Source organism: Leptodactylus fuscus, chromosome 7 (assembly GCF_031893055.1).
Source record: "Leptodactylus fuscus isolate aLepFus1 chromosome 7, aLepFus1.hap2, whole genome shotgun sequence".
In the NCBI taxonomy this organism is placed as follows: domain Eukaryota; kingdom Metazoa; phylum Chordata; class Amphibia; order Anura; family Leptodactylidae; genus Leptodactylus; species Leptodactylus fuscus.
Genome location: NC_134271.1, coordinates 120,795,196 through 120,819,523, shown reverse-complemented (window position 1 = coordinate 120,819,523; position 24,328 = coordinate 120,795,196). Strand labels below are relative to the sequence as shown.

General features: G+C 39.9%; 1 protein-coding gene across 5 annotated transcripts in view; it reads right to left on the bottom strand.

Annotated features, from left to right (window-relative positions):
* Nucleotides 1–24,328, bottom strand: part of RYR3 (ryanodine receptor 3) — a 485,624-nt gene that overhangs the window by 89,167 nt on the left and 372,129 nt on the right. For 3 of the 5 annotated variants that reach the window (XM_075282947.1, XM_075282949.1, XM_075282950.1), the window contains 11 exons: nucleotides 22,470–22,600; nucleotides 20,798–21,118; nucleotides 17,973–18,213; nucleotides 17,798–17,885; nucleotides 16,688–16,780; nucleotides 15,194–15,208; nucleotides 9,651–9,821; nucleotides 6,896–6,955; nucleotides 5,513–5,641; nucleotides 5,268–5,380; nucleotides 693–789 (listed from right to left, as the gene is read on the bottom strand). In XM_075282947.1, the coding sequence (XP_075139048.1) occupies nucleotides 693–789; nucleotides 5,268–5,380; nucleotides 5,513–5,641; nucleotides 6,896–6,955; nucleotides 9,651–9,821; nucleotides 15,194–15,208; nucleotides 16,688–16,780; nucleotides 17,798–17,885; nucleotides 17,973–18,213; nucleotides 20,798–21,118; nucleotides 22,470–22,600 (1,459 nt within the window). Of the gene's footprint in view, nucleotides 1–692; nucleotides 790–1,153; nucleotides 1,254–5,267; nucleotides 5,381–5,512; nucleotides 5,642–6,895; nucleotides 6,956–9,650; nucleotides 9,822–15,193; nucleotides 15,209–16,687; nucleotides 16,781–17,797; nucleotides 17,886–17,972; nucleotides 18,214–20,797; nucleotides 21,119–22,469; nucleotides 22,601–24,328 lie in introns of all 5 variants that reach the window. The other 2 variants (XM_075282948.1, XM_075282951.1) reach the window with 2 other exon arrangements.

Genomic DNA, 24,328 nt, shown 5'->3' with positions numbered 1-24,328 from the left:
GTGCAAGTCTATCTTCCATGATGTAATTAGGAAGTCAGTGCCTCAGTTGAAACAGCTGTCCTTGGCTGAAAGACTACCTGGTAAAATCCCAAAATCATTGCAAACAAAGGCCTCTGAGAAGGTCGGCATGATGTTAAAGGGAGTGCCCTCTATTGGGTTGCATGACTGAGGCTCTGTCTTCCTAATTACATCATGGAAGATAGACTTGCACATCCTCAGTGAGCGCCCTCTATTGGTGTGCATGACTGAGGCACTGACTTCCTAATTACATCATGGAAGTCAGATTTGCATATTCTTCCCATACACTAGTTTTATCCTTTTTCATTCAGCTCCTGCTAAGTCCTCTCCTCTTCCCCTTTCTTCCCCCTTATCTTCTATGTAATGTGCTACGTCTGTAAGCTTCAGTCCATCTTTCTCTAGCGAGACGGATTAAGCAGAAGTTTTCCCTTTAATGTCAGATTAGAAAGTAGTGGGAAGAAGAAACAAGCATTTTTCTCTGATAAGATAAATTACAGTTTTGTGTATAAGTTTCTTAATTTGGCTTGAACTATTGATGTATGCAGATTTTGTAGAAAAGTTGGTGACCATTTAAGGACAGGCTCGGTTTAAAAGCTGTGTAAGATGCAATTTTATTTTGATATTTTTTTTCAGAAGCAATCAGTAAGCCAAACTCTGTCTACTCCCGTACTTACAGCCAAATCTTGAATTAGTGTCTCCTCAAAGGAATTTTCCTCTGTTTCTATCCAAAATCTCTGATAACCATGGAGGAAGAGGTTAATAGAACGGTGCCTGGCAGGGGGTGAAAGTGGGATCAAGAGGGGTACAAAAGAACATAAAATATAAATGTTCAGGTGACTCATGATTAGTAGGGTTTGGAGTCTTGTACAATTTGGGGGTCTCCTGATTGGTCAGAGCCAATTCCAGCTCAAAATGTTAAGGCTATCCTATTTTCTTTTACATTACTGCATCCGATTTTTACGAGTAAAATTTAGCTTTTTTTCTCCCCCTACCCTTCCCACGAATTGTAGGGTACTAGGAATCCAACCAATCAGAATCTCTTTGCAAAATTGCACAAGCCAATGAAAACATCACATCATGGCTGGGGTGGAGTACTTGTGTGCACAAAGACAGGTGTAGCCACAAGTTACATTACCGTTAACACGAGTATTAGACTGTCATAGTCTGAGTTCTCATGTACTTTTTCCAGCCAAATACGTTGGTAGGAGCTCAGGAAGAAATTGTTAATTTTGTGTCTGAAGAAAAGCATACAGGTTTTTTATTCAAGCGCCAGCAACACAAGGACAAATTCACACATATTAAATGACAATCTAAAGCAAAAAAAAAAAGAAAAGAAAAAGAACATAACAAGAAACCTATTGGTATTGGACATGACTGAAAGAACCTGCATTCTTATCCTAGAGTTATAAAGGATAAGAATTGGCCAATGTAAAGAAAACAAACAGAGGATAAAACGTTTAGGTGCATTTTATGCGTAAAAAGGTATTGCACATGCATATGATTTAGCACTGGCAGCCAAACCGAAGTATAACCCTACATGACCTAGGTTGCAATTTAACCCTCAATTACCCTTTAAGTCACTTTTAAGAGAGTACCTACGCTAGTGCAAGATCATTTGTAGGGGCTAAACCTATGTTGTTGCAGTCATGTGAATAGAAGTTGTTTTCTACACTATAGTACATGTTGGCAACTTGGCATAAACTAATTGTTACACAATTAATGCAATTATATTGGTTTAATGTGTACCCATAGCAAGACAGAGACACTTCACAGTGCTCTTAGATCCTCATATACAGTACCGAAGTGTAACATTTCACTCCAAAAGCTCAAAAAATTCTCCTACATCTCCTTACTTCTTTACGTATTAAAAGAAAGTTGTTTTCATTGTGTACCATGTTGCAGATCACTTTTATGGTCACTATTAGAGATGAGAAAACACTGTTCGGATCAGCCGTTCCGAACAGCACGCTCCCATAGAAATGAATGGAAGCACCTGGCACGTACACTTTGCCGGCGGCCGGTCGCCGTGCCAGGTGCTTCCATTCATTTCTATGGGAGCGTGCTGTTCGGAACGGCTGATCCGAACAGTGTTCGCTCATCTCTAGTCACTATTATAAGTCTATTAGCTGATGAAAGTCTGCAGGCTTACATTAGATGTGCTATTGCTCTCCGTCCTTGCAAACTGCAACAACTGTCTGCTTGAATCAGTGCAGGAGCTGCTGTAATCACACAACTTCATTAAAGGGGTTGGCCACTTTCAGACTAATATTGAGAGACAAATGTTATGGTTTGTATAATAAAAAGTTGTACAATTTTCCAATATACTTTCTGAATCAATTTCTCACGGTTTTCTAGATCTCTGCTTGTTGTCATTTATTCTGCTTACCTCTAGTGGATGAAAATCTGACCATGGTCATGTGATTTACGGTCCATGTTCATGTGATGTACGGTCCATGGTCATGTGATGAGCACACAGGTGCCGCTCGTTACAGTCACAGCACAGTAATCAGACATCTGCCTGGTAATCAGCTGTGCACCTGTGTGCTCATCACATGACCATGGACCGGAAATCACATGACCATGGTCAGACTTTCATCCTCTAGAAGTAACAGAATGAATGACAACAAGCAGAGATCTAGAAAATTGCAAGGAATTGATACAGAAAGTATATTGGAAAATTGTATATCTTTTTATTGTACAAACAATAACATTTGTTTCTCAATATTGGTCTGAAAGTGGAGAACCCCTTTAACTAGAAAGTTCCCTTTATAGGCAGCGTGTAATTTCCTTTTTTTGGGTAAAATGGTTGTCATTTTCGCTATTCTATTCAACCTCTCAGTAGGAAGGAAGTAAAAGGTTGCAGTAATTCTGGAAAGCAGTAATTCATGTCTCCTACATCTCCTCCATGCTGAAGTACTGTATACTAGATACTTAATACTTACTAGATACTTAATACTAGACCAGAAGATGAATTTACACACAGAGGAACATATTCTAAGAGGATCTAAGATTTACCTGGATCACTAAAGGTACACTATAAACACTGCATTGTCAAGAATGAAGCTTCAACATAAGCAAGAACCAGTAAAATAAAAGAGGTACACGGGTGAATATTCGGACATCACTATAAAGATCTATTGTTAAACATTTTGATGGCTCTTTAACGGTATGTAAGCCTAAGGCACAGAAAACATAAACCAGATATGTTATCCAAATATAGACTTGTCTGATATTGGATTATATTTATACTACCAGTCTATGAACTGAGAGTGTTTGGCCTTGTTCAGCAGAATTCTCACAGCTTTACATTTATGCTGTATAATCACATTTGGACAGTAAAGGGAAGCCATAATAGGGTTATATTATATTGTAATTCATACAGCCAGGATCAACTCACAGTAAGTAAGTTTATCGTATTAATCCATGTCAGCTATCTATATGCATGTGCAAGTCAATTTATGCATGAATTCACAAGTCAGCATACATGACGCATGCATCTCGTATGCATAGATTCATGTATGCCTTTCATGCATATATCAGACATATACATGTAAAGCAGTGTTGGAAAACTTAAGTCATTGCCACATACTGGATTTTCTTTCCCTGCCTGTCATATACGCATTTAACTGTAGACCTGTCACTGATGAAAATATCTATATGTCTTTGTATACAGTTATTCTTTGTCATATATTTGGTCATATTATATTATACTTATTCTATATTGTGTTTCACTGATGTCTATGTCTGTTTCAAACAGATATAATATTAGCGTGTTCTGCTAACAGAATAGTATAGGTAGTAGTAATAAGTACGAAGCTATATATAAAATTCTAATGCACAATGTATGGTATACAATGCCCCTTATATAAAGACGTATTGCACATTGTGTGTTTCCTACATTGCTATCTATTGTCAAGCATTAAACACTTTAAAGGGATGTGCTATCAATACAATTGAAAACAATTAAACTGAATTTGTATTTTAAATTAATTTAATTTAATTAAAGGGGTTATGTTACTACAGACACTTATCCCCTAGTTACAGATCCACAGGGCCAGATCACTTATCCTCTAATCTCTGGACAGCAGATAAACATCTGTAGTGGCACAACCCCCTTAGCTTAGTAAAGTATTGTTAATAAAAAAAAATATGTTTTCTTGCAGAAATACTGCAGTTGTCTTTTTAAATAGTATAGTTCTGCCCATGTCATCATAGTGAGACTCTATTAGTTATGCATGCCCAGTAAAATACAGTATAGCTTCTGCTGCATGCCCACTGAAAGAAGTGATATCATGTCAGCTGGACAAAGGCTTTGTCTCTGCTTCTCAGATAGAAAGCCCAGCATTTCTAAAATATAGTAAGGGATACAAATGCTGCTGCCAATGCTGGGCTTTCTCTCTGAGAAGCAGACAGAAAGCCTTTGTCCAGCTGACATGATATCACTTCTTTCTGTGAGCATGTAGCAGAAGCTATACTGTATTTTACTGGACAGGGAGATCTTTTGATACAGACCCAAAGTAGTGAGGGGAAAAGAAAGTAGATAAGCCCCTGACCACTATATTGCTTTTATATCTGTCACTGATAAGTAGGAGAGCAGTATGGCATGGTGAGGTGCTTATCTAATGGCTTTTCTCTCACTACTTTGGAGTTTCTAACAGGAATGTCTTACTTTTACTGATATAAATGCTGCTGTCCTTGCTGAGTTTTCTCTCAGAGAATCAGAAGGACAGCTTTTATCTAGCCTAAATTACATCCCTGCTTATTTAACTGAGGATACAACAGAAGCTGTACTGTATTCTATTAGGCATTCATTACTCCCTGAATAGAATTACAAACAGATCATTATGATATTTCTTTTTTTTTTTATAATAAAAAGACTTTACAAAGTTATTTACAATCCATATTAGTATATTTATTCACTGCCATTTGTATTGGTGGCACAACCTCTTTACATTTCAAGGACTAAAATTGTATCTCTTTCATGATATAAAAATTGACTTCTAAGCTTCACAGTCATTCAAGATTTAAGCATTGAAATAACATGGCTTTAGGCAAAGAACAAGTTCTCAACATGGTAAAATGCAAACTGCAACAATACCACAAAACAGCATTGAAATAAAGCAAAGAGCTGCATGTCAGGTTATTCTGTAGCAAAGATCATTCACAGAAGGACACTAAGATCCCCTAGTAAGCTTTAGGCTCAACAGTAATGACAATGAAAGAAATAGGATACATCTCTAGGGTCTAACCTTGGCAGATTGTACAATGGAGCCATGCGAAAGCACGCCACAACAGCCCTTTTTCTCTGCTTCGACAGCAGCTTGTGCCAGACAGCCTTCTTAGACCTCAAGGGCTGCTCCACCTGTAGTACATGTGCAAATATCAGACAGAGGATAATGTATGGAACACCAATACTGGTTCATCTCCGTGGAGAGCTCAATTCTGCTGAATGCATGGTTTCCATATGTTGTTTTCTGACAAGACAGTATTTTACCTGTTCAAGATGGAAGACCGCCGCAGAAATTTTCTGCACACGTTCCACAGTTTTTTCAGAATCACCGTCCTCACTTTTTAGGATATCCTTGTAGAGATTGAGCTGCCATTTCACTGCAGGGTCTTCGGACTGGCGGAGAGCAAATAAAGACAAGGTCAGTGTTCAAAGTGTGTAGGACAAGACAAGACTGAGAAGCTCAATAACTCGATTTAACTACAAATTTGCTAACACCAATTAGCTCTAAATGAAGACAATCAGGGATAATTTGTACGGTAGGAGCGGGGAACAGCAAATTAATTGGACCCAGGTGTGTGTCAAAAAAGACATTTGAAATCAGAGCCGCTAAAGTGATCAGCACTCCAACACTACCCGGTGCGGGTCGTAAAGTCACCGGGAAAGGAACAAAATCATGTAAATGAATGATTACAAAGTGTTTAATCATCTCCGCCGCTCATTCAAGTGGAGCTCTATAATAAACATTGGCAGACATGATGAAAGATGGCTGCCCAACTGACTAATGCAGCAATGTCAAGGACTGCATAGACAGGAGGAAAAGAAAATATATTAAATTAACACCCAGAGCAAGGCTGACCTACAGTTGTATGCCTAGTGCTGGGCTTTTGGGTGTGAGTACTTGACTTCAAGAAGACAAAGAAAGGATTCTTGTACAGTAAACAACAGATGAAAACTTTTAGCTAATACTGTGTTTACTGCAGCATTATGTGAGGTAACACCTCTATTAAAAAAGCTGAAGGCAGATAACAGAGGATCCCACCACTGACAATAGGTGATGACGACAACTCTGCTCCTTCTACCTCTGCTCTCTCCCTACACAGTGAGCACTGCACATGATGCAGAACCTCTACATAAACTATTATCCATAGTCTGTTTTCTGAATTCATTTATGCCATGTGTCTGCTGCAAAGCAACTCTTTACTGCTGCAAAATAAGCACCATTTTTGCACTGCATCCATAGAACGACACATCTCAAAATTAGTTTTGTATGGCATAAACTAGAATGGGGCAAAAAACCCGTGCTCATCCACTAGTTGCAAACAACACAAAGTGCAAAGCTAAGTAGTGGCAACGTTCCCTTTAAAAAGTAAGCTGAGAATTGGGTTGCTAAAATATACAATCTACAAAAACAGGTCAGTATGTAGTGTATTAACCGAGCTGCAGTATGTAACCAATATTATTAAAGGGGTAATGTCACCTTTATGGTATATTTGCACATATTGTTCACCTCTAGGACTTGCATCTTATTACAGAGGTTTTCCAACCCCCATGAACGAAAAGAATGTGAACCGCTCTCCCCTGGCTAAGGTGGGTATACGGCTTTAAGGAATTCTGTCATACATATTTATCGATTAATATTGTACTTACTTTTTCCTGTAAGTGAAGGTTATTACGCAAGTGCTCTTTAACTTCATCATCTGTATCTTTCTGTAATAAAACAATATAGTATTAATTTATGGGCTTAACATTGTTTCTATTATGGACAAAGCTCTCTACACAACCAAATAACATTAAGCCCTGGTTTATACCCACAACATTCTTTCTCTTAATGTAATATTGATATTAAATATCTGACCACACAACAATAACCACTGTACCACACTGTGAATTACATGATTCACTCAGGAAAAAATATATCTTTGTACCGTATTAGCCAGTCCTCAGTAATTGATACCTTTTTTAATGGCATCGTGAAGCAAACACTCTATTCCTGTATTCTATCCCTTCAGAAATTGTGTCATACAATGCCTGATGAAGAGACCTAGTAGTCTGGAAAGCTCGCAATCTGTCATCATTTTTGTTATCCATTAAAAAAAAGGTATCAACTACTGAGGACTCTCAATCTTTACACTTCATGATTCACTCATACACATTATAGCAGCACAGGATGCCAGCCATACATGTATACAATGACAATAGCTTTTAGTATTATCATGAAATGTGCCACGCTATGCTAATATACAGGTAAAGCATAGCTGGTGTTGTCAGGTGTAGCAAATCTGTGTTTGTACATTAAATTTTATTTAAGGCTAGGAATTCATGGCGACTTTGGCCATGACTCATGTCATGCAACCAACGAAGGAATCGCATGGCGGTCTTTGATTGTACGATAGGAGTCGTTGCCAAAGTCGCTGTGTAGCCCTAGCTTAATTGGAGGCATTACCTAGATGCTCAAACATTGCAGCCTGAATTATAGGAGTATTCCCATTTTAAACATGGATATGTCATAAATGTCTGATAAATGTGGGTCCCACCTCAATGACAGCATCAGGCAAGATGGAGGGGTAGTGACCCATGTTCTAGAGACATGTCCTCGTGGGACCTACGTCTGTCACATATTTAAGGCATATCCTATGAATATACTATAAGTATCTAAGAGTAAAATAATGATGTACAGTATCTACTAAATATAGCATTAATATGTTGTTTGAGATTTAAAGGGGGCTGTCCAGAATTAGAAGAGAAGCATGCACAGTTTTTGCTCCAGAAACAGCACCATACTCGTCCATTGTCTAATATTGCAAAAAATTGAGGCTAAGCTGCAATACCAGACAGATGTCATGGACAACAGTGGCACTATTTCAGGATTTAAAAGGAAAAAATAGTCAACCTTTTCTGCTAATCCTGCAAAATTTGTCTCACAGGACAGGTGACAAATATAGCAATCCCTCAAGCTACCCTATTAATTGGTTCTGAAGTGACTAATGTGAACTGAAACCATAACTGTATGAAGTAATGGGTTCCAATAATAATAATAATGTCATCAAGATCATCAATACAATGAAGATTATGACATATCAATCAATAGCTAAAATAGATGTAGCAAATCATACAGCGCTGTTAGAAGCTTTCTATGTTAGCAACAGGAGCTTTTTCATAATCCTATAAATTATAAGTGCAACTATAAAATAACATGGAGCTGCGCCAACCTGGAGTCCAGAGGAGCAGTTGATTCTGGCCAGGTAAAGAGAAGTAAAGAACATGTAGTACTGCACTATACTGTAGGGAGGCGCTACTACTCAGCCAGTGACTGCAGACACTTCACTACTGGTATTTACCAGTGAAATGACCAGGCTGATTTGTTGAAGCCTCCAACCAAGTACTGTATGTTGAGTCTTTTTTTCAACTTACAATTGCCAAGAAAGATCATTGTACGTTGGAAATATTGTATCCTGAGGTTAGTGTAACTAGAGGGGCTGCTGTGTCTTGTTGCGGGGTTCCCCCCAACAATTGCTAGAGCACAATCTTGTATCTATCTGAACTGGGCAGAAGTCTTATAGACTCTGGAGGCAGACTGTATGTATGATTGGGCATCCATTCAGTTGGGCGCCTGTTTTTCTGACTGGGGGGGTTCCAGCTATTGTTCATATGACAAGCACTTGAAATCAGTGGAAATACACCACGTTGTTGCTGCGTGAAGATTCTCCAGCTCAAGATTTCAGCAGGAGCTGTCCATGGTTCTGTTTAGCTTCACTAGACTTATTTCACAACATTTTTCTCCTAGACGACACAGTACTTAATTGATGACAATATCAGCAGATAAGTTATTAAGAGTTCAGGCAGTAACGGGGATAAAGTCCTATCAGGAAAGAATCTGTAACCATAGCAGCCATTCTCAATCAGCTTTGTCACATTGATTCGTCTACATTTCTATTCTGCTTATTTAAGTAGATCCATTAAAAAAAGTCCATCTCCGAGATAACAAAGTAACAGAAATAAATGTTTAATTATACAATACAAAGGGATCTATTTACTTGACAAAATCAGTTATTATAGGCGTCCCTATGTATATAAGACCTAAAATGAGTAGCTGTCAGAATAAAAGGAGAGTACAATGTCTCTATTTAAAAGCTGCGGTATAGGAAGACTAAGCAAGGGAATGTCATCCAGAGAAACCAAATTATCCAGACATAAAAATAGCAATGCTAATGTGGTGCTTGTAGTCAAGGCACATCCAAAACCATAATGCCATTTATGTGCCGTCATAAGCAATTCAAGAAGGAGATCATTTCTTCATAAATGAATGAAGAAGACCAATTTTTTTTCCTACATTTCTCAACCAGGACTTAACATTATTAAAGTGAGGGATATTACAAAGAAACATCTACGTTGCATTACTTACGAGACTGTATCTGCTCTTGGCCAGCGATATGAGTTCCTGATCCCCCGGAGTGCACATGTTCAGACCAATGGGTAACATCTTCTTCAGGGCGGCTACAATCAGGGAGGTCTGTATGGAGTAAAGGTCTCCTCTGCGTTTGGTTCTCTTCCTCTCCTGATCTTGCCCTCCAGACTAGAACAGTGATACCATCATGGAATGGTTAGGTTCTGTATTACACATACCAGGGGTTGAGACGGACTGTTATCTGCAACTTTTAGCAGAATGCTAAAATGTGATATAAATCGTTTAAGGAGAGAAAGCAGAAATCTCACTTCTGTATCCTTACAGACAACGTAGCAAGAGCTTCTCTATTAGGTACAAGGACAACATTTAGCCCTGTATTGGGGGGACATTTGTGAAGGTAAAGGTTTGCATCCCGCAGGAACCATTTAATCTAAGGATCAGGTCATTTCTACTGCTGTATCTGAGACCAGGATATAATAGAGGGACAGAGGCTGAGCTCTGTGATATATAGAGATATATATGTTTGGAGAAGGATTTCTTAGTATAAAGCACAATAACTCCCGACAGGACTCCTAGGAGAGACAGTGGGGGATATTTATGAACACAAGTCTATCCCATGCCAGTCTTCTTATCCTTGGGATATGACAGGGGCTATTACAAAGGTAGGAATTCAGAACAGGACACCATGATTATTAGTCAGTATCATGTATTACTTCACATTTATCTTAAAATTTCTTTGGTATTTCCTCAACTTGGAACAAGAACCCAAACCAAGTACTTACCAATAGTCGATGATCTGATCTAAAGGACTACAAATACCCTGTCTCAAAAATCACACACTGTAATCTTAAAGGGAACCTGTCACCTTCAAAATGCTGTGCAACCTACAGGCATTATGCAACAGCGCAGAAGGGCAGAGCTGAGCAGACTGAGATAGTTTTTGGGAATGATTCAGTATAACTTGTATTTTCTTTGTTTAAATCCCTGTGCTTCCTATGCTTAGGAGTCCAGTGGGCTGTCAATGACTGACATCCTACCCTACACCAGTGTATATATAGAGATAGCAGCCAATCACTGAGTAGGACCGCCCACTGGACTCCCAGTGCCAGAACCAGGAAGATTTAAATGGATAAATTACAATTTTTCCTGAAACATTTCTATAAAACTGTATATTAGTCTGCTTAGCATGGCTGCACATTTTCATAGACCCACATGGATTACTTCGCTTACCTTTTCCCATGTTTAAACACTTAGATGCCTCCAAATGCTCATTTCCAAGGAGTTTTATTCCAATATAAAGCCAGCTGCTGATGAATAGTCCTGAAGTGCTCATAGTAGTTATGAAAACCATTTCCTTCCCTTAGGGCTCGTTTACATGGGGCAAGAAGGGGCGGATTTTGACGCCGAATACGCCCCCTCACAATAGAGGTCTATGTAGACCACTAGCTTCCTTTTTTCCATGAGCAATATGTTCCCGCTCATGGAAAAAAGAAGGAAGATGACCTTTCTTCAGGCGGATTCCGGTGGCTGATTCAGCCCCGGCGTCCACCTTGCAATAGCACCCTCCGGACTAGGCCCATTCATTTGGGCCTACTCCAGAGCGGGGAGCCGTGACTGTCAGAAACCGCGACAGTCACGGCAGGCGCATTTTGGTCCTATTCTGACGCGGCTTCCCGCATCAAAATCAGGACCAAAATACGCAGTCCCGTGCCCCGTGTGAACTAGTCCTTAGTCAGTGCTGAATCTGAATCTTAAAGTTATTGCTGACCACACATTCTGTATTATGTTATATAGCTCTACTCTGGTTAATCTCTACTTTCAAGTACTGAGTGCTGGCATTTAAAGATATTAATGGACAATCCTTAGGATAGGTCATCAATACGGTAGCAGACCTGTATGGGGGCCTATTCACTTGAATGGCTCAGCGCCAACAGTGTGGCATGCTACTATAGAGTGTACTGCCTCTGTATGCTGCAGGTATCTGCTGATCGGTGGCAGTGCCGATCTGAGGACCTATTCTAAGGACATCATTATCTTATTCAGAGAAATGAATAAATATAAGCAGAAAAGGTGCAAAGGTAGACTGGGAAGCAATAACATTGGTGCTCTGTCAATTTGGATGGGGTGGAAAAATAGGGCGGAGAGGTTTTAACAACTACTGCTTCCTCACTCCTATTCAGTGGTGGTTCTTTGTTGTGGAAATGATTGGGGTCTGGCTAAGTAACGAAAGATGGGTAAAAGTTCAGTAAACCCATGCTGGTCCTTTTCTCTACACCAGATTGAGTTTAATTTCAATTTCTGCTAAAAAGAGAATGCTTACAGTATATACTCAGCACAGGCCACGCAGCTAAGACAATGAGGCTAGAGCTAAACAATGACTTCCTTCACATCCTCCTTGTTCTCACCATAAAACAACTGCATGTATCATGCAATAATATCAGATTATGTTCATATTTTTTCCAGTTTGTGCTTTGTGTTTAATGCATGAGCCAGGTGGAATTTTCCATAACACATACACATATGTAGAGCTATATCCAGTATATATTTTCCCCTGTAGCCATGGAAAATGTCCACTGCCTAGCACATGTCTCTGCTGTACAACAGTAACTTCAGGGTACCGGTATAAAGCAGAAATCATCAGCAAGCTCTAGCCTTATTGGAGTTATATCAAAAGTATTTTTACAATGAATGATCATGGAGAAGGACGTCTTCTTCTTCAAGATGTTTAGGACATATAGATATATAGCATAGAATAAAAATATAGAAAAACAAAGCCTGCAATGACATATTCACCACTCTTAATACACAAGAGACAATACAGAATAGAGACTAGACTAAATGGAACCACGGGTTTGACACCAAGTGAAACATACTGTACTTCAAGTAATAATGAAGAAAGGCACATCAAAGAAATAGTCGGAGTCTTAAAGTAGCAGTCCCTCTGTAGTGAGTTAAAAAAGAAGCAAAATAGGAAAAAATAAACTAAAAAAAATAAAATAAAATGAGTATTTGCTGTCTTTTAGTCAAGAAGAACCATATAGGGAAGGGTAGTTAGTTGGTTGTGAAAAACTTATTTAGGGTATAAAGGTAGCCATACACATAGACGCTTGGTTTGGCCTAATGGAGAGAAGGGAGTAATAGGCCACCAGCAAGACACCTCTGGCAATGGCTTGCAAAAAATTCATAGTCATAGGCCGAACAACATTGACTGAGCATCACATTAGATAAATCGACAGGTTCGGCTGACCTTAGTTTAATGTGTGTGGCCACCTTAAGACTGATTTACTGAGTGACGCTTTGTGTTGTCTCTTTTAAGGTTTGTGAAAAATGTACGCATTCATAAATAATAAAAAAAAATTAAGAACTGTAAAAAGAATGAACCCAGTGATAATGGAAACCTATACGGACAGAACGACTGGTACTTTAAGACTGCAAGTCAAAGCTCTGAGCTACACAAGCATGAGTTGGCCTTTTATAAATTTTCTATTGTAAAGTACGGTTGTCACCTCTCAGGGCAGTAACTTGTATTAGTCTATTTTTCCTGTATTTACTATCTTTTTTTCCATTGCCATTTATTAGGATCTATATTAACACGCCCATCACTAAATTTCCATGAAGATATATTCTGATCTTTCTATTTCATCTGAAGACCAATTTACATAAACACACTAGTGACAATACAATAGGACAGTACAATAGGTTTGTCTGAAATTCAAAGGGTTATATAATCAATACAACAGCATATAAAAATAATTTTTATCGGGAGCATGCTCCATCGGATAAGGTATATCAGAGAGCGTTTTCCCTTAGAGAAAGTATGCTTCTTAGGAAATAACTTTTCCCCAATGAGCACTCACATAAAACTACATGATCTGCAATAGGGCTGTGCATGCTTGACCTGTAATACTTGCCATCCTTAAAGGGAGCCCGTCATCAGAACCATCCCTATAAAACTAGCAGCACAATTAGGTCAGTGTCACCTGAAACCAACATCCTTTTCTACTTCTGGATTGCTGCTTCCATTCCTGAGATATCAAATATACAAATAAGGTCTTTGGAGCAACAAGAGCATCACTCTCGCCTTCTACCACTCACTTGTGACACCCTGGTTTCTCCAAAGATCTCTTTTGCATATTTGGAAAAAATACAAACTCCTTCAGGTGACTCTAGACGAACTGTACTGCTGGTTTTATAGGCATTGTTCAGGTGACAGACTCCCTTTGAGGTGTTCACACATATCTATGCCTTTGTTATACTGCTTTGAGCATGACTACCCTGCAGCTTTTTAGGCATGGCTGCTCCTGTGCTTGTTACCACTTCGCTGGCTTTCCTATATTATACTATGCCGAGAATAGATGTTCCACGTGCTTTAGGTTTCTTGTTTGTCTCTTATATCAGCGTTCCTCTGTGCAAAATTGATTCAGAAAGGGACATACTATATAGTTTTCCAGAAATAACCTACCCGCATAATGATTGTCAGACAGAATTCTCCCTAGGGCACCCGTGTCCAGCTAAAGTGCCTTAGGGTAAGGATTATAATAACTTGCTGGGCATCAAAGCTTTGCTTACATTTGTGCCTTTAACAGGTTTCTGCAACACTGATCTATGAATAGCACTAAAATAGGGTGACACAGTAACTGTACCCAGGTAAATGACAAACTACGTAAAACATCAGTGGCGTCACAAGGGTGTTGCTATGAGTGGTTGGACCATGTAATAAACCGTTTGGCCAATTCTATGATACACATGGATTTAACCTGACCTACGGAAACTACAGATGATACCATAATAACTATAATCTTGGTATTCAAGGCTGGGTAAGAAAAGGTAAAAATTAAATGTAATATGAAATGGGTTTTCAATGTAGGCGAAAAGTTTTCCAGCAATTTCAGCTGCCATTGAAGGCCCCATGGATTCCCATGTACTATTTGTTATTATGAATCTATAATAACGCATAGCATAGGTGTCCATTCCTTTCTAGGGTATGGCTGCTTTTATTTTTTTATACAGGTCCGTGTGAGCTGTAGGACTGAACTGCAAAACATGGAGCAGGTCCCATTCCTCTCCGTTGTTGCAGCTCAGTCCGTCTATTCTATTATCAGGGTCCATGGAAAACAGGGACTGCACACGGATGCCATCCACATGCTGTCCTTTACATTTTCCACAGATCCGCACACACATATGGTCATGTTCATGGAGCTTAAGGAAATGTAAGCTCCTATGTATACCCCATGACACATTCTCTAAAGCTTTAGAGATGCTATTGAAATCTTATATCTAAATCCAAAGACACATCAGGAATTTAATTTAGCTAATTTATACATAATGGTGGAATTTGGTCAACTGGACATCTTGCCTCACCATGAGTTTGCTATGAAATGAGCTAAAAATTCTTTACACCAAATACATGAGCACAATCCTATCAAAATGACATGAAACATGACCGCCCTTGGTGACGCCACTGCTAGACTTATGGAACATACAGTATGGATGGATGGAGCCAGGCTAGCTAATACATAAACAGGTCATGCATGCTGTACCTTTACTTGTATGGGCTGTGTGAAAGAAAAATGTAGGAGACAAGTAAGTAAAACAGATGGAAAATGAACCATATATTCCTTAATTATTTGTGAGATGATAAGGCAATAAACAAAGTAGATTAAAATGAGGATCTAAACAAAACGTTCTACAAGTCTCTGTTACAAAACAACCAATTAAGAAAGAACATTGTATCTCAGCCCAGTTATCGCTTTGTTTAGTCAGATGACAAAGCCGACCATCCTCACAAAGAAAATAATTGGATCATATCCCATACTTACCAGACTGTGGTGCTTTTAAGATGAATGTTATAACACAAGTTAGGAATACATCATAACACAATTCTACTGTGCCGCACGCCGTGTGATCATCTTTCAAGGCAGATTTTGATTTATGTGCATTTGCATTAAATATAGTATTGTGTATTCAACATAACATTCCTAATATTGCTTTAATTCATATCATTTGTTGTCATAATCAGGTCATACCATAAATCTAATAATAAAGGGTCTCACCATGACTACAATTCCCATTGATAGAAGATCCCTATATGACCACAATTTATAGGGTGCCCATACACCTTCAATGGCTGTCAGTCGAACACTTGTACTGCCAATAGTTATTCCTCCCATCCCTCCATACACATGGATGCTAGGCTGATCATGCATGTGTTCTCAATGGAGAGAGGAGAATAAGTTGCTGCCAGACACCCACCTCTGACAGTAACTTATTCTGTGAGAAAAAGGGGGTTGGAAATGTTGAAATTCAAAATGGCCGACCCTTCTTTCTCAATCTGATAGGAGAGAGTCAACCAACTCTCATACACATAACATAGTTGGTTAGTCCTGCCAAAGTAAGCAGATTTGGATAGCTTTGCTTTAATGTGTATTGACACCTTAATATCCTCAATTCATGTTAGATTTGTGGTAAATGTTCACTGTATATAACAATGATATCCATAGCCTATAATGGGTCTGTCATATGCCAAAAGGGCTCTGTTGGCACACACTGGGCATTATGTATATTTTCACTATGTATAAGCAGACTGCACTTTGAAATACATTGAGATCCCACATAAATGAGAATTATGCTGGTATATGATTTTTAATAGGGTCACTGGGCCTCATATGCAATTTTATAGCATACAGTCGCATGTGCCTGAACTATAAGTTGAGTGTACTGTATACATCAGGAGGTAGATAGAATAGAAATGATTACAGCAAGGGCAGCTATTTTATTCTGTGGCATATGCATAGTATTTCTTCTAAAGCCTAACTCAGGTCTACAGCACCTCACTCCCTTGGTATTTGGCAGCAGAACCTCCGGACATCCGCAGGGACTGGAACCCAAATGTTCCCATTATGTCTCCCTTCATAGCTAAATCACTGCCTGACTGTATATAGTACATATTTGTTATTTCACTCACAGAACCAGCAGATGTCTGACCAAATCCATTTGCCATTTAAATGTCTACTGCTTAGTGCTAATAGACTTACTTTTGACATCTTACTCTTGTTGTTTCCAGTTAGAAACGCCAGGTTGTTGATTTCATTCTGAATCACAAAATTCTGTTCTTCTCTTTTAAAGTTCTAAACCAAAGAGCAATACAAGGAAAAAACTATTAAAAAACAAACAAACTGATCAATAAACACACATTTATGGCACAATCTCTGCACAGGATATTTCACGTTTAGCAATACATCATGCTGAATGATCAAATGAAGAAGAGCTGAGTTTGTTGGTTATTGATTCTTTTGCACAGAGCATTAAAGAGGTTTTCCAGGCTAAAACTATTAATGATAGGTCATCAATACCAGATTGGTCTAACACCCGACACCGCCGTCAATCAACTGTTCTCAACAGGTGAAGCACACACAAAATGGAGCAGGAAGAGACAGCTCCATTCTCTGTGTAGTAGCCAGACCCAGTACTGCAAATCAGCTACCATTTACTTGAATGGAAGCTAAGCTGCAGTTACTCGGTTCAGCCACTACACAGAGAATGGAGCTGTCTGCTTTCTGCTCCATTCTCTGTGCTTCAGATACAGTATGTGGTATTGTACTACACTCCATGGAAAGAAATTAGGCTGAACTGCAACATGAGGTGCTTTGGTGGAAAAAAGATATGTTTTTCTAATTCTTGCCAACCACTTTAACTTGCTCAGGACTGCCCATGCTTTCTCTGGTGATTTTCTCTGCAGGATATTTCATCTTTATAGCAAGAGCTGGACAGTAATATAGGAATAACCCATATGTAACATACAGGAATATTTTATATAAATAGAATGCATTGAGTTTTACTCTTGCAAAGTATGCAGATGTATTTTTCAATGAATTCATTTTTTAGTCTATACTTTAGTGTCCACTTGCCACATGTGCCAGGTAGGCTTCCAGCATATATATCAAGTATATCTATAGGTCTCATACACCCATGAGAGGCCAAGAGAGTATCCTATTGCCTAGAGATGAAGTCAGTATAAAAAAAATAATGGGAGTCTATGAGTGGTAGATACCAACATATGCCTAATAACAAAAATTGAATAGGACAAAGATCAGGTTTAGCCCTAAATGAGTAAACCTAACCACAGACAGATAGCTTTTCCTTACATGTGATTTGCACCAAAGAATGAACACCTCGGCCACCATTCTGAACAGTTCATCAGAGTCTACGTCTGGTTTTTTGAGCCAATTGGATCTGATTGAAAAAAGAAATATAGAAATTTAAGATGATGCAAAAGCAGTGAAGTAGTAAAATGGTGAGGTTCTGGGAATGTCTGTATACCTGTTATTATCTACATATCGGATCAACATTGGGTAGAAGGCATAGAGATCTCTGCATAAAACAGCAAACTCATCCAGAATAAGCAGCTCCGCTTCCTGCGTGTCCGACTTGCTGTCTGCTTTTAATTGCTCCTCCTCTTGCACAATCTTTATTGCTTTCTTCTTCAATTTTTCCAGTGTGGGAATGAAATGGCTCTTTAGGAGGTCGGGCTGAGCCTTGCTGATAATTGGCTGAGCATAAACTGAAAGCAAACATCAAAATTAATAATATGAAACAAAAGTATGAGTCTGCAGAGAGACAGTCAGCAGCACATGCACATCACTGAGCGCAGAGACAGGTCTCTTGTTCTGCAGAGTCAGCGTGTTCACCTAAACATCCCCAATGCTACAATAAAATAAATGGCCACATCTTTAATGTTCTTCTGGGTTACTGAGAGACACAAACATCTCCATTTCGTAAGAACATTGCAGCCACAAGGTGTAAAAGATGTACGGTAGTTCTTACAAAAAAACCCCAAAGAAAAATACATTTAAACTCTAAGACAAAAGGAGCCATAGGTTTCCTGTGAATGAGTAACAGGGCTATAATAGTAGCATGGCTGTAATATATCCTAGTTTGTCAGGACGGTTTAGAGAGGACCTTTCATGTCCTCTGAGGTAGGGAGTGCTATATACCATAGCAAAGCTGGCGGTACGCTGAATTCATTGCACTTTCAGCTGTGCCAATACAGTACCTTACGGAAATATTGGTGCCATTAGTTTTGCTACTGATATCACTGCATTGTCAGAGGGTTTGGCCTCATGGCTCAGTGCCATCGCTGGGTGGTGAGGAATGTCCTCCTTCACTATACAAGTCTATAGAGGTGTACAGTACTGGCACACACAGCTAACCAGGATGTGCAGCAAATAAAGAGGAATCCGAGGAAGATGTTCACCCCAAATTCCTGTTAATTTTCCACCATGTGAACATACCTAAAGGGTCCATAGATCTGCTAAACTGATGTGAATGTACACTTATTCTTGAATTTTCAATTATGTAAAAAAAGAAAAATAACAATGTAACACAATGTCCTCATCTTCCTTAGACCTTTTGTGTGTAGTATATTTTAGGCAGTGGCGTAACTACTGGGGTAGCAGTGATAACAGCTGCCACAGGGCCGGTGAGATTAGGGGGCCCAGCGACAGCCGTTAACGCTGCGTTTATTTTTTCTTAATAGGCCGTTACCAGCTGAAGTTACTCCAGCCGGTAACGAGCCCTATTTACTTACCGATCCTGGCAGGCGCCGGGATCGGTAAGTGACGCCGTGGGCCCCACAAACACTATTATTATACTTGGGGGTCTTTTCAGACCCCCGAGTATAATGATCGGAGGCTCGGCAGAGGTAAGAGAACATAAAAACAGTGTTACTTACCTTTCCGGGCTCCGGACAGGCTTCGGGCCTAGTTGTGTGACGTCCCTGACGTCACATGATCGGGGCCTGCGTCCGGGTCATGTGACGTCCGGATGTCATTGAAGATGGCCGACACCACCGAGGACTGCAGCGGAGTCGGGGATAAGAAAGTGACAGTGTTTCTTATGTTGTATCCCCCCCGTGAGTCTTTGATTGTTATACTCTGCGGTCTGAAAAGACCCAAGAGTATAATAATTGTTCATGGGTGTCCACAATGGGGCATAATAGTGTGTGCAGGGGCCAAAATAGGGCATAATACTGTGTGCAGGGGCCACAATGGGGCATAATACTGTGTGCAGGGGCCACAATGGGGCATAATACTGTGTGCAGGGGCCACTATTGGGGATAATACTGTGTGCAGGGGCCACAATGGGGCATAATACTGTGTGCAGGGGCCACTACGGGGCATAATACTGTGTGCAGGGGCCACTATGGGGCATAATACTGTATGCAGGGGCCACAATGGGGCATGATACTGTGTGCAGGGGCCACTATGGGGCATAATACTGTGTGCAGGGGCCAGAATGGGGCATAATACTGTGTACTGGGGCCACTATGGGACACAATACTGTGTGTAGGGGCCACTAAGGGTCATAATAGAGCACGTAGGAATGCGGGGGGTGGGTGGAGGGTTGGTCAGCCGCAGTCTTCGGCATCGGGGGGGGGGGGGGGGCAGTTGAAAGGTTTGCCACGGGAACCCGCCATTCCTAGTTACGCCACTGATTTTAGGTATTTCTTCAGATTATAATGGTGATATCTCCTCTATGTATTTACAGTGTTGATAGGATGGAATGCATCAGATATGGTGTTTCATGAGATTATACATACATACAGTACATTTGACATTTTTCTTATTTTTATCCACCATAATCCCTCAAAAGATTTATCCAAGCAACTTTTGGTTGCCTTTTAGGTTAAATTCATTTATGATGTCATGTAATGCATAGCAGCTTCGAGCAGAAGCTTATTATTCCAGTGTCCTGCTGAAATCTCTGCCTCCCATTGAAAACAATGGAATGTGCAGCAGCAAATTCTGCAGTGTGAACATATCCTACCTACATTTCAGAATTTTAGTGCTTTAGGAGGCTTGTGTAGTGTGTCTGGATCACTAAAGGTACAGAGACCTGGCAGAGAATAATGAAAGAATTGCTAATACTTTCTAGGCAGCATGGCTCAAAGATTCTTCTCCCTTAGAATAATGTGAGCCTTATATAAAGTAAAATGTCTGTCAGTGGCAGGATAAATGTCAAGTGGATTTAGACATAATTCTGCTAATACGTTTTGAGAAAGATTTTCAAACAGAGCGTCTGGCCAGTGATGTAAGATGGACAATGTTTAGGGATATGACTGTAGAGATCATCACATGGAGGATTACCTGCAATTCTCTTCATCCAGGAAGCTTCATCTATTCCCAGATTGTTGTTAATGATTTTCAAGATGTTGCCCAAGATGACACTGAGATGTTCTGAAGTCACTTGAGTACAGCAGGGCCTGGCATTTTCTGGTACATTTTCTGTGCCCCTCTCCCACCAGTAGGAAAGATAGTTGCATAACATTGGCAGCACAACTTCAATGACATGTGGCATCTCTGTATACCTGGCTCCAGATTCAGCCAGATCATTAATTTCTTTCATCAAACCTTCCAAATGAGGCATTTCTGGACACATCTCTTCAACTGTGTCTGGCATACCTAGAACTGCAATCCAGAGATCACCATTAAACTCTAACTCTTTGATGATGCTGCTTCTGCAAAGATTAAAGCAAACCTGTCATCTAATACATGTAGTATTTCTACCTAAGAAGGGAGGAGCAGATAGATATATAAGGGCTGATTTATCAGGAACGTCCTTTTCACGCGTCTTCTTCTGGCGCAGGCAGTCAAACTTGTAGGCTTTGGGCAGAGCCGACTGCGCATGCCCAGAGGCCGCAAGAAAATGGCCACTTACTGTGTAAGTGGCCATCTTTCGTGTGGCCGCGGGCATGCGCAGTTGGCTCTGCCCAAGGCCTACAAGTTTGACTGCCTGCGCCGGAAGAAGACGCGTGAAGAGGACGTTCCTGAAGAAGATGGAGGCATCGCTGGAGAGTTCGCTACGAGACCACCCTCATTTGCAAACCGGAATTTCTATGGAACGGCGGCGCGGTGAAGACATCTAAAGTTAGGAGAAGAATAGCCTTTCTTAAGGCTATTCCTACGTGGTAGGCAGAAAAAATTGTGTTTTAATGATAGGATCCCTTTAAGGATAAGGAGAGACCAACGAACAGATGCCCAATGTGGGACTGACAAAGAGGACCTGCGCTTCCACCGTATAAATAGATGAGCATCTGACCCATCGGTATAGAACCATTACACCTGAAAAGGGCATGGTTTGCCCAAAACGTGTTGTGTTGAAGGTTTTGTTCTGCCAATAAAGTCATTCTTCTAACTATACGGTGGAAGCGCAGGTCCTCTTTGTCAGTCCCACATCAGGCCTCTGTTCATTGGTCTCTCCTTATCCTATTCATACACCCTGCTGAGGTGTCAGGAACTTAGCAGCTGTACCACATACAAAGAAGGGACCCTCTGGGAATTGGTCCCATTGTGTTTAACGGTGTGACCTCCTTCACAACACCACAAGGTGAGTTCTATCTCAACTCTGCTCACCCAGATTTAGCCACCATTATACCAAATTACGCTATGGGCCGCTCGGTGTTGTTGTTTTGTTTCTTTTGAGATGTCCCTTTTAAGGAAAGTGATATGTGGGTTGCAAAACTTAAAAAAAAAATATCTAAATTTGTGCTAAAAAATTCTGACTTACAAAAAAATTGCAACTTTTTTCACAGTTTGCAGCCATAATAAATCAAACCAATATTTTTTGGGGAAAATATTCAGCATAACTATAAATTCCTGCACCTTCTGAGTTTATTCGTGCACAATGTTGTCTTACATAGTGAGTGACACCTATCTTTGTATGCACACTCATACAGGGAAGCTTGCTACCTGCAAATCAGAAATAATATATATTTTATCTATCTAACGATAGTTTATGAGACAACTGTAGTATACTTACTGGCTCTCTCTCTGGGTGATTTAGTGTTAAAAACTGAGAGAGGGTTGTTGTGGTTTAGTGATGGCTCAAGAAAAGCTACAGGTATAGCTCCTGCCAGTGCTGCCAAACATTCTCCCAAGGCTGGTCTCTGCCTGTGAAGTTAAATGGACACAATAAACGTAAATGTAAAACAATTCTCTTACTTGCAACATCATTTCTTTATAGCTTTAAAAGTGTGAACAATTTTGGGAAGAGCATTTGGAAGTGTAGTAGAATGCTGTGCCAGCTGACACATATTCAAGATCCCTTCTTAGGATAGGTTATCAATATGTGATTTGGGGGTATCCAACCTGAAACCCCCAGAGGTCAGCTGGTTTAAGAGGCTGCAGTGAACAGCCAGCAATGTAAACACCAGGATAGGTTAGGTCTGCCAGACAAGAGCCAATATTTGTTAGGCTGGGTTCACACTAGCGTAGGTGTCCGACAGATAGTGTCTGTAGCTAATGTCCGTGCAAGATTTTAGCATCGGAGACTAGCTGTGTCTGTTTACAATTTCCATTATTTTAAATAGGATATTATGTTGTGTCCTGTAGTGTCCGTGTGTGTCCTTAAGTGCCTGTTTACAACCATGTCCGATTTTTCAAGCGGACAGAAAAATTCTATATGTAACACTTTGCTGTCCGCTTGAAAAATTGGACATGGTTGTAAACGGACTCTACAGGACACACACAGACACTAAAGAACACAAGATAATATTCCATTTAAAATAATGGAAATTGTAGACGGACACAGCTAGTGTCCGATGCTAAAATCTAGCACAGACATTAGCATCGGACACCTGCGCTAGTGTGAACCCAGCCATAGTGCATATGATTCAATAGGGAAGGCTGCTCTGTGATATATACATTTCTGTCCTATAGCACAGAGTGAGTATTTCATCGCAATCATACGTAATCATTCAGCTTTCGGAGCCTTCATATGTCATCCATATTGATATCTGTAACATACATTAGTACACCATTGTATTATTATTGAGGTATCTTAGCTCAATACTATCTCAGAGCTTTTCCCAGTCTTCCCACAAGACAACACTACTCCTTTCTATCCAAAAGAAAATATATTTGCCAGTAACAACATTAGCAACGTGGTGTCAGTGTAATGTTACAGTGAGATGTGACAATGTGCAAAAGCTATCTTTGTGTTATTAAAATGTCACAATCATTGTCAAAGACCTGACAAATATTATTAGGCTAAATAGAAATCACATTTACAGCTCCGGACAATATTTCATAATAATTGTTGGCTCAATGCTAAAAAATTCAATTTGGAACATAAGCAAAAGGATTAATATAACTACTCAATTGATAACCTCATTTAACCTGTCATGCTAGCTTCACACTAGTGATGGCTTAGCCATTGTTCTGGTTGGTCTGAGGACCAGTACAAAAGACAGACAGACTACCGTGCTAGCGGTTACCCATGGAGCTCAGTGGACCCTTTGACTGTAATGAGGTCCATCAGGTATCTGTCATTTATAAACTGTAACTGCAGGAGGAAAAAGTCAACTCTGACGGACTTTTGCATCCTCCAATTTTAGTGTCCAACAGATGTGAACTAAGACTTAGTTGTACAGAAGCCTATATATTGTTTAAAATGAACCTGTCTGGTGATTTTTGTTGTCCTATTTAAGAGCAGGATATAACAGAGGCAGAAAAGCTGAGCTCTGTGATATATAGGGTTATATGATAGAGGGAGAGAAGCTGAGCTCTGTGATATATAGGGTTATATGATAGAATGAGAGAAGCTGTGCGCTGTGATATATAGGGTTATATGATAGATGGAGAGAAGCTGAGCTCTGTGATATAAAGGGTTATATGATA